Source organism: Sciurus carolinensis, chromosome 1 (genome assembly GCF_902686445.1).
Source record: "Sciurus carolinensis chromosome 1, mSciCar1.2, whole genome shotgun sequence".
Classification (NCBI taxonomy): domain Eukaryota; kingdom Metazoa; phylum Chordata; class Mammalia; order Rodentia; family Sciuridae; genus Sciurus; species Sciurus carolinensis.
In genome coordinates this window covers 145,086,379-145,103,801 of record NC_062213.1, presented here as the reverse complement: position 1 = coordinate 145,103,801, position 17,423 = coordinate 145,086,379, and the positions used below count along the sequence as shown (strand labels likewise).

Genomic DNA, 17,423 nt, shown 5'->3' with positions numbered 1-17,423 from the left:
AGAGAAGGTATGTTATCTTAGAAAGAATGGTCAAATATGTTAACAAATTCTTATACTAAGTTTAATAAAGCAATAAAAAAGTGAATGCTAGATTTAATTTGGTGCATTGTTTGGTTCTGGGGCTCAAAAATGGTTCTGTTGTTTTAGTTGATCTTAGAATTCTGCTAGCCAAATCTGCACACTCTGAAATTTTCTTTACAAAAGAAGGAACTTTCTGGGACTGGGGTTTTAGCTCAGTGGTAGAATGCTTGCCTGGCATGTGTGGGGCACTGGGTTCGATTTTCAGCACCACGTTAAAAATAAATAAATAAAATAAAGGTATTGTGTCCATCTACAACTAAAAAAAAACTTTTTTTAAAAAGGACCTTTCTGTTTTACTTATATTATGTGAAAGAATAAAAAATACTTATTAAATGCTTAGATATAAAACAGCTTCAACATACAAAAACTTTGGTATTAGTAGGAAAAATATGAATTCACTTTTTAAAATTTTATTATTATTCTCTTTTAAAATTTTTTATTTGTTCTAATTAGTTATATATGACAGTAGAATGCATTTATAATTTTTAATTTCTCATTTTTCTGATTTACATATTGTAGGATCACATCAGTCATACATGTACCTGAGATAGTAATGTGTGTTTCACTCTACTATCTTTCCTGCCCCCATACCACTTCCTCTACCTTCACTCCCCTCTACCTAAAGTAACTCTATTCTTCCCTAGCGTGCCCCCCACCTTATTGTGAATTAGCATCCACATATCAGAGAAAGCATTTGGCCTTTGGTTTTTGTGTTTGGCTTATTTCACTTAGCATGCTATTCTCTAACTCCATCCATTTACCAACAAATGCCATAATTTCATTCTTCTTTAAAACTGAGTAATATTCCATCATATATATAGATATATATATATACCACATTCTTTATCAATTCATTTCAATATTGCTTAATTATAACTATGTTTCAATGAATATTACCAAAACACTTCATTACTTATTAGGCATTGAATTTTTAAAATATATTTTTGTTGATGCATTATAATTATACATAATATTGGAATTCATTATGCCATATTTGTACAAGGAAATAACATAATTTGAACAATCTCCTTCCCCATTACTTCCCTTTTCCTCTCCTCCGCTCTCTCCCATATGCTTGCTCTACTGATCTCCCTTCTATTGTTATTATTATTTTTATTTTTATTAATTAGTGAATTATAATATACAAGCAGGATTCATTATAGTATGTTCATACATGGACGTAGCAAAATTTGGTAGATTTTATATCCTGATACTTCCCCAATCCCTGTCTTCTTCCCTCCATCTTGATCTCTTTCCTTTACTCTATTGATCTCCTCTCTATTTTCCTGCAATCCCTTCTTTAGTATTATTATTATTATTATTATTATTATTATTATTACTTTGTATCACTTTCTCTTTAGCTTCTGCATATGAGAGAAAACATTCAACCTTTGACTTTCTGAGTCTGGCTTACTTCACTTAGCATGATGTTCTCCAGTTCCATCCATTTAACAGCAAATGACATAATTTCATTTTTTATAGCTCAGTAGAACTCTATTGTGTATATATACCACATTGTCTTTAACCATTTGTCTGTTGATATGTATGTAGACTGGTCCCAAAACTTGCCTATTGTGAATTGCACTACTATAGCGTTGGAATGTGTATATCACCATAGTATGTTGATTTTAGTCTTTCAGATAAATACCAAGGAGTAGGATAGCTGAGTCATAAGTGGTTCCATTCCTAGTCCTTTGAGGAACCTCCATACTGAGTTCCATAGTGCCTGCACTAATTTACAATCCTTTGTTTCTTTTCCTGTACATCCTCTCTAACATTTGTTGTCATATTCTTGATGACAGCCATTCTGACTGAGGTGAGATGAAATTCCAGTATAGTTTTCATTTGCATCTCTCTGATTGCTAAGGATTTTGGACATTTTTTTCATATATATGTTAGCCATTTGTATTTCTTCTTCAAAAAATGTCTGTTTAGATCTTTTGTCTGTTATTGAGTGGATTATTTGACTTTTCAGTGTTAAGTTTTTTGAGTTTTTTATGTATTCTGGATATTAATTCCCTGTCAGAAGAGTGCCTGGCAAAGATTTTTCTCCCATTCCATAAGCTCCCTTTTCATGCTCTTAATTTTTCCTTTGCTGTGCAGAAGTCTCAATTTTATGCCATCCTACTTATTGATTCTCAGTGTTATTTCTTGAGCTTTGGGAGTTTATTAAGGAAGTTGTTACCTGTGCCAATATGTTGGAGTATTGACCCTGTGTTTTCTACTTATTAGGCATTAAATTCTTTAAATGTTTTGCTTACATTCAATAATGTATGCGTAAGTCTTTGAAAATATCTTGTTTGATACTGCCATCAAATAATTACAGATTGGGATGACTGCTATATGCTTTATTTTAAAAATTATTCTGATTCTGGAATCTAGTTTGTCTAGGTTGTTTACACATATAAATTAACAAAAAAATTAACCTAATATTGAAAATAAAATCTTGGGTATGTATTAATATTTTGTGATTATTTTATTATTCATTTTTAAAAAGTAAATGGCAATTACTTTTAAAAACAAAAGATGATTAATATTCAGTTATGTTACAATAAGTTAGTATTTCATATACATGTGTCACAAACTCAAAATTATTAGTTCTATGAATATTTTCTACCTTGAGAACCATTTCCATTCACTGTGCATATTCTTTGCATAAAATTTTTAATTCAAAGGAAATAAGGCAAGGACATGCATGTGCAGATTTCAAAAAAATATTTAAATGGCATGTTTATCAGTGTGCGTTGGTTTAAAAATAATTGCTACATTTTACTAAATTACATAGTAACTCTTTGTTGGCCTGAAACACAGTTCTGTTATTTTGATCATTGTCTTTTGTGTCCCATTGGTTTTTCTTTGAGGGGAAAACTATCAGATTTTACATAGAAAAATAATCACAGTTTCTATTAACTGTATTATTCAACAAAATTTTTAATTAATTTTGTGGGTGTATTTATGTGCTGGGAATTGAACCCAGGAATTTGTGCATGCTAAGCAGGCACTGTGCCACTGAACTGTATATCCCTAGCCTAATTATTTGTATACTAAGATAGGTAGAGGGAAAAAAGTGTCTTTCACCTAATACAGTTGGTCAAGACAACTGCACCCTTTCCTCAGATAAGTCTGCACTTGCTCTGCATTCAAAAGTAGTACTGAGAATGCCACAAATGGAACAGCTACCCACCCTGTTACTGGTGACCCAGAACCCTCATCTCAGATGAAAGTAGAGTTGCATGAACAGGAGTTTCTTATTATATCATTAAGGTCACCATTTTGCCTCTTTTGAATAACAGGTGGTCCAGGAAGTGGAAAAGGTACTCAAAGTTTGAAAATTGCAGAACGGTATGGATTCCAGTACATTTCAGTGGGAGAATTATTAAGAAAGAAGATCCACAGCACCAGCAGCAATAGGAAATGGAGTCTTATTGCCAAGATAATTACAAATGGAGAATTGGCCCCACAGGTACTGTTATATAATTTGCTTCTATTCTGCAAAAATTTTTTGTACCAGTTATGAACATTCTAAGTTTAACTGTGATTTTTTTTCATTTTTTTTATTTATAAAAGGAAACAACCATCACAGAGATAAAACAAAAATTGATGCAAATACCCGATGAAGAGGGCATTGTTATTGATGGATTTCCAAGAGACGTTGCCCAGGCTCTGTCTTTTGAGGACCAAGTAAGAATGTCTCTTTATATTTTAAATGACCTACTTTTTGCTTAAAAATTTCAGATTATAAAAAAGAAAATTTCTTGGAAGACTCACTGTTTTTTTAATGAATTCTTGTCTGGAACAAGCAAATCTATCAGTATGGGTTGGCAGAGGGTTATTTCCTTGGCAAATGCTTAAAATTGAAGATTGTCTTCTCTGCCAAAAAGAGATAAAAAACTAATAATAGAATTTATTATTTTTATTAAAAATGCAAAGTTCTTTAAACTTTATTTCAAAATACTTCTCCTCAGATTGCTTTTTTATACTTAATTACTAAAAATAAGCCCTATTCAGTAATGTCCAGATATATAAAAACATCACCTTGTACTTACATTCTTGCCAAATTAGGTTGTAAAGTCTTGAACTTCTTACCTATAGTAAGATGGGGTTCGTTTGCCAAAATTTACTCAAATTTGAGTAGACCATGCCTGCTCAACACCTATTACATGTATTTTAAAGGAAAATAAATAAAATATTTTGTACATCCGTTTAATCTTTATAAAGCTCCTGTGATTGATTTTTTCTTAAATATTTTGGATTTAAAAAGTAATATATGGCCATACAAATTTTAGTCCTGCTATAAACAGTGAAAATTCATTAACACCCTCTTTCCATCCACTGCCTCTCTACTCCTGAAAAATAAAAATACTGTTAAATTTGTTATATATTGTTCCAGGCTTTTTTCTAGAGTTATGCACATACACACACAAGTACACCCACACATGAGCACTTGCTCATATATAAATGCATTTTAAATATTCACACCTATTTCCAGACTGTCCTCCAGCAACACTCTTTTTTTTTTTGAATATTTTTGACCTTTTTTTTTATTATAAACAAATGGGATACATGTTGTTTCTCTGTTTGTACATGGAGTAAAGGCATACCATTTGTGTAATCATAAATTTACATAGGGTAATGTTGTTTGATTCATTCTGTTATTTTTTCCCTTCCCCCCCCACCCCTCCCACCCCTCTTTTCCCTCTATACAGTCCTTCCTTCCTCCATTCTTGCCCCCCTCCTTAACCCTAACCCTAAACCTAACCCTAACCCTAACGCTAACCCCTCCCTCCTCCCATTATATGTCATCATCCACTTATCAGCGAGATCATTTGTCCTTTGGTATTTTGAAATTGGCTTATCTCACTTAGCATGATATTCTCCAATTTCATCCATTTGCCTGCAAATGCCATAATTTTATCATTCTTTATGGTGGAGTAATATTCCATTGTATATATATGCCACAGTTTCTTTATCCATTCATCAATTGAAGGACATCTAGGTTGCTTCCACAATCTGGCTATTGTGAATTGAGCAGCTATGAACATTGATGTGGCTGTATCTCTGTAGTATGCTGATTTTAAGTCCTTTGGGCATAGGCCAAGGAGTGGGATAGCTGGGTCAAATGGTGGTTCCATTCCAAGCTTTCTGAGGAATCTCCATACTGCTTTCCAGAGTAGCTACACTAATTTGCACCAGCAACACTTCCAGGTTAGATTCTCATCAATATTGAATGAGAATACCTATTTCTCCAGATCCTTTTCAACCAGAGAGAATTCTTATTTAAAATGTCTGCCAACCTGAAATTAAGAAGTGGCATTTTGTTTTTTTAATTTACATTATTTGTGTTACTCTCAAGGTAGGTATACATTTGTATACTTGCTAACCATTTGTATTTCTTTCTTATGTGAATTTGCCTGCTCTTCTTTCTTATATGAATTTGCCTGCTCTTCTCCCTTTTTTTTTTTTTTTTTTTTTTACAGATTTATTTTCCTTTTCTCACTTGGTTGAAGGAGTTTTTAATATATTGCAGATATTGTATCAGGTAAAATAAGGAGTAAGTCTCATATAAAACAAACTTGGAGTCAGGCAGTTCAAGGCCAGAGATAGCATCGCAAAGCATCTCTGAGCACTCCAGTTCATTGTTTAGGCACACCTATTGTTTGGGAATATCTTTCTCTCCTCTGGTTTCCCTCTCACCTTAGTGAGGTTCACTCAGTTTAAGAACTTAGTCTATTTGCTATGGCCTCTCTGAGGAGAGGAAAACTGGACAGATATCTTCAGATTTTGTTGTTACTGTTGCTGCCACATCATTTCTGCAAATGGGTGTGTTGTAGTAACCAGTCCATGTGATTCTTGACTAAGCAAAACAGCCAAGCAGACAAGCAGAATCAACTAAATCTGGTCCACCCCAGGAATTCAATGAGCTGCACTTGGTAGGCACAAGCAGACGAACCTACTCAATTCTTTCTCTGTTGCTTTATTTGTTTGTTTATTTTGCAGTGCTGGGATTAAACCCAGAGGCTTGAGCATGCTGAGCAGGTGCTCTACCACTGAGCTACAGCTCCATTCTCTCTCTACTGCTTTGTAACGTGCTATGTTGCGTACTTCTCTTGTTCCCTGGGTAATAACTCAGGCTCTTCTGATCACTTATAAAACCGTAACAGATAATCTCATTTTTAGCTATTAAAAAGTTCCATCCAATCTAAATCAAAATTTCAGTTTCTCATTCAATTTAACATACCCCCGCCATCACCAGCTTGGGCCTTGTTCAGGCTCAGAAACATGAAGTGGAATCTCGGAGTTCTGTAATTTGCAGTGAAGTTCTTTTACAGTCTGGATAGGTTCAATGAGTCAAGCATCACAATACTGGTTTGGGAACACCTGTCAGCAAATTCTTTCTTGGGAGGAGGGAGTGCTGGGGAATTGAACCCAGGGGTGCTCTACCACTGTGCTTTACCCCCCAGTCTTTTTATATTTTTTATTTTGAGACAGGATCTCACAAAGTTGCTGAAGTTGATCTTTAATTTACAACCCTCCTGCTCAGCCTCCTAAATAGCTGGGGTTACAGGCGTTTACCACCATACCTGGTTCTGTCAGCAAATTCTCTAGGATGATCTACTACCTCTGTGTAGAGTGTGCAGTCACTTGCATTTATTATTCTGTGCCCTGCTTCTGACATTGAAAAATCCAAATTTAACAACTTCTTAGATTGGCATTGTAGCTGCCTAGTTTCTTGGCCCGTGGGCCGTACAGTGCTCCCTGAGGTTGGTGCTGCGGTTGGTGATCCTGTAGGAGTTTTGAGGGTGCAGAGGCAAAGCTGAGGTGTCTATGCTAAGTGTTGGGTTCAGCCCTAAATACTCCATACTCTATGTAGGGAAGCTCTGGAGGTATCTTGTATTTTTTTCTGCTACCACTTCTGACAACACATCAGGGGTGGTTGCTGCATCAATTCTCCAGTTCTTGGAAACCATTTGGGTGTCCAAGAGCCTGATTCAACTCAGACATTAACCATCAGAGTTAACGTAGAACCCCAGATTAAGGCTCAGTCCCACAAGTCTACTCCCACCTCAAACACTGCTTGTGAGTCCCAGCAATCACCTGCACTGATGATTAACTGATTACAAATCAGAGGTTCCAACAATGCCCTCCACAGGTTGGATGATTCACTAGAATGACTCACAGAAGTCAAGAAAAACTTTATTTGTATTTATTGGTTAATTACAAAGGGCATGACCCAGAAAGCCAAGTGGAAAAAATGTAAAGGACAAGGAATATGGGTGGGACGGCATGGTGATGCATACCTGTAAATCCCAGACACCCCATCAGGCAATCAGTCAGGAGGGTCTCAAGTTGGAGGCCAGCCTCAGCAATACCCCATCTTAAATATTTAAAAAATAATAATAATAAAGAATTAGGGATATAACTCAGTGATAGAGTCCCTGAGTTCAGTACCTAAAAAAAAAAAGAAATAGGGGTAGATGTGCAGTTTCTACACCCTCTTCAGGCATGCCACCATCCCAGAAGTTCAACATGATCACCAATTCTCAAGCTCCCTAAACTTCTTGGTCAGTTTCTAGAATCTAATCTCCGCCCTCCTTCCCTTCATTGGATGTCAGGGGTAGGACTGAAAGCTCCCACCCTTTAATCCCTTTGGTCCTTTGAGTCAGCCTCATACTTAGGTTACCTGGGCCCTCCCTCCAGTCCCCTCATTAGCATAGATACCCATTGTAGTCAGAAGGCACTTTATGAATAACAGAAGATATTCCTGTCACTCAGAAATCCCAAAGCTTTAGGAGGCTGGTGCCAGGAACGAAGACTATTTACTATATCACCACTCCTCACTGTTTTTCTTTAATTCAGGTTCCTATTTTTGTTTTTGTTTTTGTTTTTGTTTGGAGGAAATGTCGGCACCTACGCACACATGCACCTAGGCAGAATTTTTTTCTTAGATTCTTACAGGTCCAGGGTGAAAAAAGAGGTGGATTTCTCATGTCAGCAATATATGGTTGATGGTATTGCCATTATAGGGAAAAGACCTAACACTTAAGTGTCTCAGAGAATAAAGAAATGTTTTTCTCTTAGGAAATAGCTTCAACATGAACAATCCAGATTGGCTGGTCAGATTTTTTCTTGAGTTCATTTAGGAATCATAGTTTCTTCCCGGTTGTTATTCTGCCATCTCCTAGGATGCTGTCATTGTCATCTGTAAGGTTGAAGTGGGGCTGCCATCACATATGGGTTCCAGCTGGCATATGAGGGGGAGAGAATGTGAAGGTCTGAAACCCCAGATCTGGGACTGACATCCATCACTTCTGTTCATGTGGCATGGTTGAGAAGTTAGCCATGCTGTAATTGTTAAAATTATTTTTTAAAAAAGACTAGAAAATATGGTCCATCTGGGTAGCCAGGTGCCTGGCTACTGCTTCATTACTGTGGAAAGTTTGGAGAACTAACTCACAACTTCTACCGATTTGCCCCTCTGGTCATACAAGTGCTAGCTTCTCCTTTTTCCACACATAGAATGCAAGGAAAGCAACCCAAGTGCCGCCATGACATTCAAGAGCTGACAATCTCTATATGGTGTACAGTTTTCTTCATCGGGTCCAGATCTGGCAGCTCATCCTCAGCCACTTATATATTAAACCTCCCCTCCCTGTCACTGATAAACTATGGAGGAGCAAGACCAGGATGAGTAAATGAAGGCTCCTATTCAGAAAAGGGAACATGGAGAACATGTGCTGTAGTCGCTGAACCTTATCTACTGATAAGTCCTGTCAGGCTGTGATGGCGGAGGACCCATGCCCTGGCAGCATAGCGAGTTAGCTCTTTAGTAACTCATGGGTTTGCTATTTGGGTTAACTCTACTGTCTTCTGAGGCCCAGGCCCTATGAGAGGTTCCCCTTGTTCAGGACCCTGCATGGCCACATCAAAGTGGCATGTGGGAGACTACGCCCTCCTGGGACCTATTTTAATTTTGGAAAACAAACAAACAAATACAAGCCTTTTCTGACTAGGCAAATATTTACTTTGGGAAAACTATTTCCTCAAAACTTTGGTAGGCTCTGCTCTTTTTGCTTCCAGTGAGTACAGCCTGTGACTGTATCCATAGTTCTTTTTCAGATATAGTTATTAAACTGCTTTATTTCTGTCTTTTCTTGTTTTGGTGACAGTTTCCTTGAGATCCTCTAACGCAGCAAGCTTGGGTAGAAAGCAACATTCTTAGTCTGGCTTTTGCTTCAAACCTCTTTTTCTGGTGATGATGATGGGTTAGTGGGTGTCCTTCTGTCACAGAAGAGGTGTCTCCAAAGAAGGGTCTGAGGAATTCCCAGAGAAAAGGGAGAACTCAACTCAGGTCCAGTGGAATCTTAGGCTTACCTGACGGAAAAGAATTTCAGCACATGCCAATTAGAGGCATAGACAGGTTTATTTAGGAAATAGATACACTTTCAAGGGAGAATGGGGGACATCTCAAGAGAGAGAGATGCCTTTTGTGACCCTTGGCTCTCTTTTTAAAGGAAAATTGGTGAGGGCCATGAGTATGGGAAGGTATGTAGGAATGATATCAGTCTGGTGATCTCAAAATGGGCTATGGTGGTCTGGTCATTCTCAGGATCCTCAGGCTGATGTCTTCATTATCTGATCAGTAGAGAACTCTGGAAAGTCCCCTAGATTATAGGTTCTCAATTTATCATAACTCTTTACTTAATCTATTTATGGGGGGCTTAATTAACAGTACACAGGTACATTTCCCAGGAATTTGAAGTGACAGATCTGCAGGAGAGAGATGAGATTATGGAGTGACAAGCCTAGAAAAGTACACAGAACTTCTGAATTAAAATCGTTTTTCTTATCCTTCCTTTATGTTTATTTCTTCTTTTTTTTTTTTTTAATTTCTTCTATGCTACCTTACTCTGAGTCATGACTGCCTCATCTGCTATTTGGAGGCAGTTGACTTTTTCAAACTTCTGAGGTCCTAAATTACTAGAAGTCCCCCACCATACACTTATATCTGCTTACAAATTGATCAATTCTTTCTTGAGTTTACCTGTTTCTTATAATGTGTTGCTAAATCCACTGGAACTTAGTCTACCTTCCAAGTTATCACAATTATAGTTGTACCAAATATAATAACTGTGCCCTTACTGCCTAAGCAAACCAATGCCATATTTTAGTTTTTTGCTATAGTAGTATTCCAGTATTCTGTGTTGTTTAGAGTAAACCAAGGCAGTATAATAAAAAGACACGATGATTGTGGCACAGCACAGAAGCCAATTTCTCTTGTAATGATGGTCTTGCTGTGAAGGAGGGGAGGGCAGCTTCAGTCTTCATTCATTCAAACATGCAGGCTTGCTGTTGTTCTTCCTCCAACCCAAGGGTGATGTTTCTCAAATTTTTGGTTACAGGATCTCTTTACACTTTTAGAAGTCATTAAGGACTTCAAAAGTTTTCATTTACAGCCCATGAGAAATTACAACAGAAATTTATAACTATTTATTAAGTCATTTAAAGAACATAAGTTAACGTTAATACATTTTTATGAAAAGTAGTCATATTTTACAAAAGTTAAAAAATAGTGACAAAGGAGACATTATTTGTAAATCTCTTTAATTTCTATCTAATAGCAGAGGGCTGGATTTTCATATCTGCTTTTGTATTCAAACTACTGTGGTATCACATTTCAGTAGTCACTGAAAAACTCCACTGTCCCTTTGTGAACAAATGAGAGTAGGAAAATGCACATATCTTCTTCTTAGTACAAACATAGTTCTGACCTGTGGCCTTGCAAGAAATGATGTTGGCATTTCCCAGAGGTTTCTCAAAGTGTGCTCAACACTGCCATCGGACATTGTTGACATATCCATGGTGGTTGCTTTGTCACTGCCGTGGCCAGGTTCAAATTGGTTCAAAGAGGGAAGAGAGTACAAAAGGACACATGCTCAATTTCCTAAGTCCCAAAGCCCCAGGCAGCACATATCACTTAAGTCTCATGGCTACATCCCAACTACAGTGGAGGTTGGGAAATGTAGTCAAGCCATCAATCATGGATCTGCCTACAGACCTGTTACTATGGAAGCAAGGAAATAGATTTTGGTAGACAACTAGCAGTTTCTACCACAGGATAAGTGCTGTGTATAGTGTCATCTTTTCTTCCCACTGACTTCTCAGCCCAAGAACTGAGCTCTCCTAGTCTCTGGCCTGGCATTTTAAGAGCAGGGAGAGACTCCCTGGCTATACTTGTGGGGTTTGTGTAGTAGTTCCTTCTGTCTGAAAAACATATTCTTTGACCTGATTGTTAAAAAGTGGTAACAGATTAGTGAGGGGAAAGGAATAGAGGTGGGCCAGAGTACAAAGTCCAAGATCTTTTCACCACCAATTAAACATACTGCATAACCAAGATTTTACTAGATGGCCTAGAGTTCCCGGTGAAAATCCAGGTATTGATTTTTTAAAGGTTTAGAATTTCATATTCCATGGGGTGCAAATGGGGAGAAAAGCTGGATTCCCATAGTGGGATTTGTAAACCAAACAAACAGTAAAGTTGAAACCAGTAGGAACTCTATGGTACTGTCATTGAAAACATGGGCGAGACACCTATACCAAATCTCTAAAAAGTAAAACAAACCCCCAGTTTAAAAAAACCCACAAACTGACAGTAATTAACAGCATAGTCAACTCTTTGACTCCAGCTGATTTTCTGGTTTCACGTATCTATCCGCACCTTCTATGTGCTGCACCACCTCTTGTTCAGTGGCCTGCTCCTGCTTTTTCCTCATTGCCTTCATATCTTTGCATACTTTGGTTTTTTCACTGTGCATTATTGGTATATGCAGACCTAATGTTTCATAATGATACATTCAATATCATATTTTATTAGTAGGTATCTAGGTTCCTTTAAAATCTTGGCTGTTACCAGCAATGCTGTGACCAACATCCTTTTGTACATCTCCCTTTGCATATGTCAAAGAGATTTCTAAGGAATATTTCTGGAAATGAATAATTTAGGCTAGAAAAAAAATCTGTGCTAGACAATATTCATACAATGTATATAAATACACACATATGTAGTTTTAAGTCTGTATTTTAGATTGTTATTAAAAAGCAGCATTAAAATTTTATGACTACATTTTTCCTATTTCCCCACAACTCATTAATACATGATTCCAACCCTTTTTATTTTAGACTATCTGATGGATTAGAAAAGTTTCTATATTGCTATTTTCATTTGAATTTTCCTAACTATGGTCAACTCGAACATTAAGAAATGTATTTATTGATCATTTGTATTTCCTCTTTTGGGAATTGCTAAAACATTAACCTTACCACCACCCTGTTTTTTATTATATTGTCTGAGTTTTTAAAATTGATTTGGATGTTCCATATACTAATTCTTTGCTGTTATCTTATAATATTTTCTTTTATTTATATCTTCTTCAAGTATGTTTAAGACATTTTGTCCTACGGAAATTTGAAATTTTGCTCTGGGAACTATCTCAGTATTTTCACTTAGACTTTTGTATTTAATGCTTAAGAAAGTGTTCTCTAAAAAAAAAAAAGAAAGTGTTCTCTATAGTCTCATAAAAATATCCCATATTTTTCTAGTTATTTTTAGTTCTGCTTTGATGATTCAGATATTTATTCTGTTTGTATCAATTTTCATATAGCATGAGGTAGAGATAGAATTTTATGGTATATTTTAAATGGAAATTTAAAAATGTATGCAGTGGTACAGAGATCATTTGCTGACTTCTACTCTTTGTCCCCCCTTGAAAGGATTTATTCCTATACAGACGTGGGTCTACTTATAATTTCCCTATTCATTTCTCTTGTCTGTTTACGTATTTCCAGTATTGTGGTTTCAACTGAAGAAATCTAAATTATATCCTGATACCTGCAGGATAAGCCCCTCCTGTTATTGTTTAAGTAGCTTGAAAGTTCTGTGGTCTCTTAAGAGGTGAGGTTCTTTGGGAGGTCTGTAGGTTACTGGTGGTGGGATGGTGGGATCCCAGGTGGTCCTCTGTCTTCCTGACTTGTGACGTGAGCACTTGTTCTGACATGTTCCTTCTGTAATGGGACAACCTCACTAGAGACCCACACCAGTGGAGTCACCAATCTTGAACTTGAGCCTCCATAACCAGGAGCCAAAACAGACTTCTCTTCACAAGCTTCCTGTGTCAGGTATTTTTTATGTGACACACAACTTACTGATATACCACTCCTTCTTCTAAGTTGGTTAGTCCTCTACATTTACCTTTCTTTATGAATTTATTATCAATTTTGCAGACCTGTAAAAATCTGTTGAAATTCAGTTTAATTTCAATATAGATTTTGTAGATAGGCAGACATTAATTTTCAGAGAACATCTTCTCATCACTCTCTTTATTCAGATCTAGTTTTATGTTCTTCATTAAATGAAATTTTGTAGTTTTCCACATATAAAAATCTTGTATACTATTTTTGTTAGCTTTGTTGCTAGTAGTTTATAGTTTTTCTACTATTATGAACAAATTACTTTTTTTCCTAACTGGTTCTTCTTTGTGCTCAACTGATCTTTATAGAATTATTGATTGTGTTTGTGGGTGAGTCTGTTTGTCTTCCCAGTGGGTTTCTTTCCCTCCTTTCTTCTTCCCTTCACTACCACCAAGAGGACCCTCATACCTACCCTGCCAACTTATGGTGTTCCTTTATTATTTGCCTTTACTAGGTTGAGTCCTATTAGACATATGTTGATTTGAAGTGATAAACAAATATTAGTGCCATGAACATGCAGGCCAAGGGACAATTTGAGCAGCTGTGTAAAAAATAATCTTGAATTCAGTTTCTTAGATCCTCCTGTAAGTCAGTGGAGACAGTTATAAGCCCGTGGAGTAGTGGGTTTCAACTCTCACTTACCCTGTGCCCTTAGCTAACTTACTGACCCTTTGAAGCCTCAGTGTTTTCCTTTGAAGAATGAGGATAGTGGTGCCTCAGGGATTGTGGGAAAGACTGACTGAGACACAGTACCCACAGTTCTTGGTACTGTGTGAGCCTCATAGTAAACACTCAAGTAAAGGAAGAGGCCATTACTGCTACACCATGTTAACAATAAACACTCGATTTACAAAGGGGAAGAGCCAGTTCTGTATCTTGTGTCAGAGTCTTTGAAGGCAAAAGGACTAGATTCCTTCTAGGGGCTGTTTTTCAAATTGATTGATAAATAATCCCTTAGAGGCCACCTTGAGGTATTAAGGCTGCCTAGGACGGCTCAGCTTTATTCTGTGTTCTGGCGTTCCACCTAAGCCTTTATTTGAAGAAAGTTTTCCACTGCTAAAAATGTCTGGAAACCACTCCAGAGACCTGTCAGCTGGAGCCCAGGGACATTCATGTTGCTGGGCAGGAGGCATTTTGAAGTCCACTAATTAGCACATCCTGTCTCCCCAATCCTTCACCCCTTTCCTGCTCCTGAAGCAAAAAAAGAATTAATAATTGATTATTTGAAGCCAGAGGTGATGATAATTCAGAGTTACAAAATAAGCCCATGGTAGGAGAAGTAATTCTGGGGAAGTAGGTGCTAAGCATCAGGCACTGGTATTGTGGTTTAAATATGTGATCTTATTTAATGCCAGTTCTCTGAGGGGACTGCTGACCTCAGCATTGAGCAGTCTTGGTCCTGGTTGCAGGGAGTCACTGCCCCTTTCTCTGTAGTCTCCCATGAACTCTGTTTCCTAAGAACTTGTCCCCAAAGCAATCTGATTCACTCATGTGGCTGCAGATGTATTCAGTGTGGACAAGCCAAGTATAATATTCCTAGAGTATTGTTTGTATTTGAACACACTTTCTTTATCATTAATTTTTATCTAGTAATCACTTTCCTCCCCAACATTACCTAATTTATAGGTAAGGAAATCAAGGCTCAAACAAGTTAAGGTGCTTTCCAGCATACATAATGGGCTTACATATTTAAACAAAACCAAAACTTCATCCATTCTGTTTAGCATTTTTTGGTTCTAGCCAGTTTTCCTCCCACTTTCCCTTCCTTCCTTAAGGGTGGATCCAGCATCACTGCCTCCTTCCCTGTCCTAATTAGGCCTTTCCATCTACTTCCATGTGATTCTCACATGCACTGTGGTTTGGTGTCCCTGGCTGCCTTGTTAGCAGACCTTTCTTGATGATCCTGCTAGGTTGTTTTTTTTTTTTTTTTTCCTTCCAAGTATATTTAATTTTTTTCCTATTTCAATGACTCACATCTGACAAAGATCCAGACTTTTACTTTCTACTATTTTCATAGATACTATATTGACTGGGTAAAACTGCCTGAGTTTTCAACTATGCCTATATTTTTTATTCTATTTTTGGTGCAAGCCAAGTATAATATTCCTAGAGTATTGTTTGTATTTGAACACACTTTCTTTATCATTAATTTTTATCTAGTTATCACTTTCCTCCCCAACATTACCTCCTTTATAGGTAAGGAAATTAAGGCTCAAACAAGTTAAGTGACTTGCCCCAGCCCCCCACAGGCAAGAATAGAACTAGGATTCCATTCTCGGGGTCAGTATGGACTCTAGACCACAAGCTTTTCCTAAACTTGAGATCACCAACAGGCAACCTTCAGACTGAATGGGGACTTCCGGCCATTTTTAAATGGTGTGCCAAATTTTAAAATTGAAAGATTACAAAGTAATCTGCTTTTCTTGAAAATTTTGGGGATTTGGCAGCTCTGAGTCCACATTCCTACACCTAAGTAGATGCATTGTCAGGTAGAGTCGGTGCTTTGGGTTCACTTCTGTCACCCACTGGCAGCCCAGTCCTATCCCTTATGAGGTGTTGGGGTCCATCCCTTAAAGGTCCACTTGTACACCCCTCATCTCAGCTGTGACCCTCTGCTGACAGACTGAGTCCACAAGGCTGCTCAGCATTCCCTGCCTACCTTGTCCTGCCTGTGTGTTAGGATGCTATTACTTCCTTGTCAGTACAGCCTGTGCCTGCATACGGAGATGATATTCAGTCAGTTCCCCTCTGTCAGGTTGTGCCCTGCAGTGCTTCTCCAGTCCTCCAGAATTCTCCTGAAGACTCAGCCTGTTGAAAGGCCATCTTTGCCTATGCCTGCCACACATCTATGAGGCAATGAAGGGCAGATCTAGCTATTTACTTGTTTGATGTGGGGAAAGAGAGAGAAATAATAAATTAATGGTAGTCATGCTAACGATATTGAACAGATATTGAGGATTTACCATGAGCCACACTGTTTTGAACCACATATGAATACATATGTTAATATATTAATATATATTAATCCTTAAAATGATTCCATGATATAAATAAAAAGTTCTTATTTTACTTGTGAGGAAATGGAGACTAAGTTTACAGAGACCTGGGAATCTGCTCAAAATCCTACAGCTATGGAGAAGCAGAGATGGTATTTGAGCAGAGATGGGATATGAACCCAGGTAGTCTAGGTGGGCACTGAGACTTTAGTCTTATCCACCACCTACATTTTTAGAAACATAGATTGATACACCAGAATATTTTCTAATTTCACTTATTGCAATGTTACTTTTATAACTTAAAATTGAGTCGTGGATATGGTTCAGTGATGGAGCGCTTGCCGAGCATATGTGAGGCCCTATGCTTGATCCTGGGGGAAAAAGTGAGGGGAGTTTAACCTAAAATCCACTCATACTAAATGAAATAATAAATGACAGCCAAGAAGATTTGGATGATGGAGTAAGAGTTACATATGACACAAATATAGTGCATTTAAAGATAGTAGTTAATTCTAGCAAGAGAATAAAGTGAATGGGAGAGAGAGGAGAAAACAGGGAGGTCCTCAGTGGTCCAAATTGTGAAATGATATGGGTATCTCAAGAAAAGATGAGAGCTTTTTCATTAATTCTTCTGAGAAATGTCATTTAACAATAGGTATTCATTGAGTGGGTTTCCAGGCTATTACACTTTTTTGGGAAATAGGTGAAAGAATACATGTGCCCTCATGGTAATATACATGGGTAGAATGTTTAGTGTGTAGTCTCTCCTATTTTTTTTTTATTTTAAATTTTCATCTTGAATAGTGAATAATTTTATATCTGAACATTTTAAGGACATAAAATTTCATACACTGGAAACTCATTCCTACTCTTACCCTAGTTAACTTCTAGAATACAATTTATCATTCCAGTGATAGTTTATACAAAGAAATGTGCATTTAGATTTTCTTCCATTTTTTTGCTTTTTTCACTTAATTAATTTGGATAGTATTCTCCATACTTTTTTGGTCATACATACCATCAGTAAAAATGATTTGAGCATTAGCCCCTAATGCACTTTATAATGTAAATTATAAAACACAGTATTTAAGAGGGTGAGAT

General features: G+C 37.1%; 1 protein-coding gene across 2 annotated transcripts in view; it reads left to right on the top strand.

Annotated features, from left to right (window-relative positions):
- Nucleotides 1-17,423, top strand: part of Ak5 (adenylate kinase 5) — a 253,017-nt gene that overhangs the window by 13,982 nt on the left and 221,612 nt on the right. For both annotated transcript variants that reach the window (XM_047529513.1, XM_047529505.1), the window contains exons 4-5: nt 3,375-3,544; nt 3,649-3,762. In XM_047529513.1, coding sequence (XP_047385469.1) covers nt 3,375-3,544; nt 3,649-3,762 — 284 coding nt within the window. The remainder of the gene's footprint in view (nt 1-3,374; nt 3,545-3,648; nt 3,763-17,423) is intronic.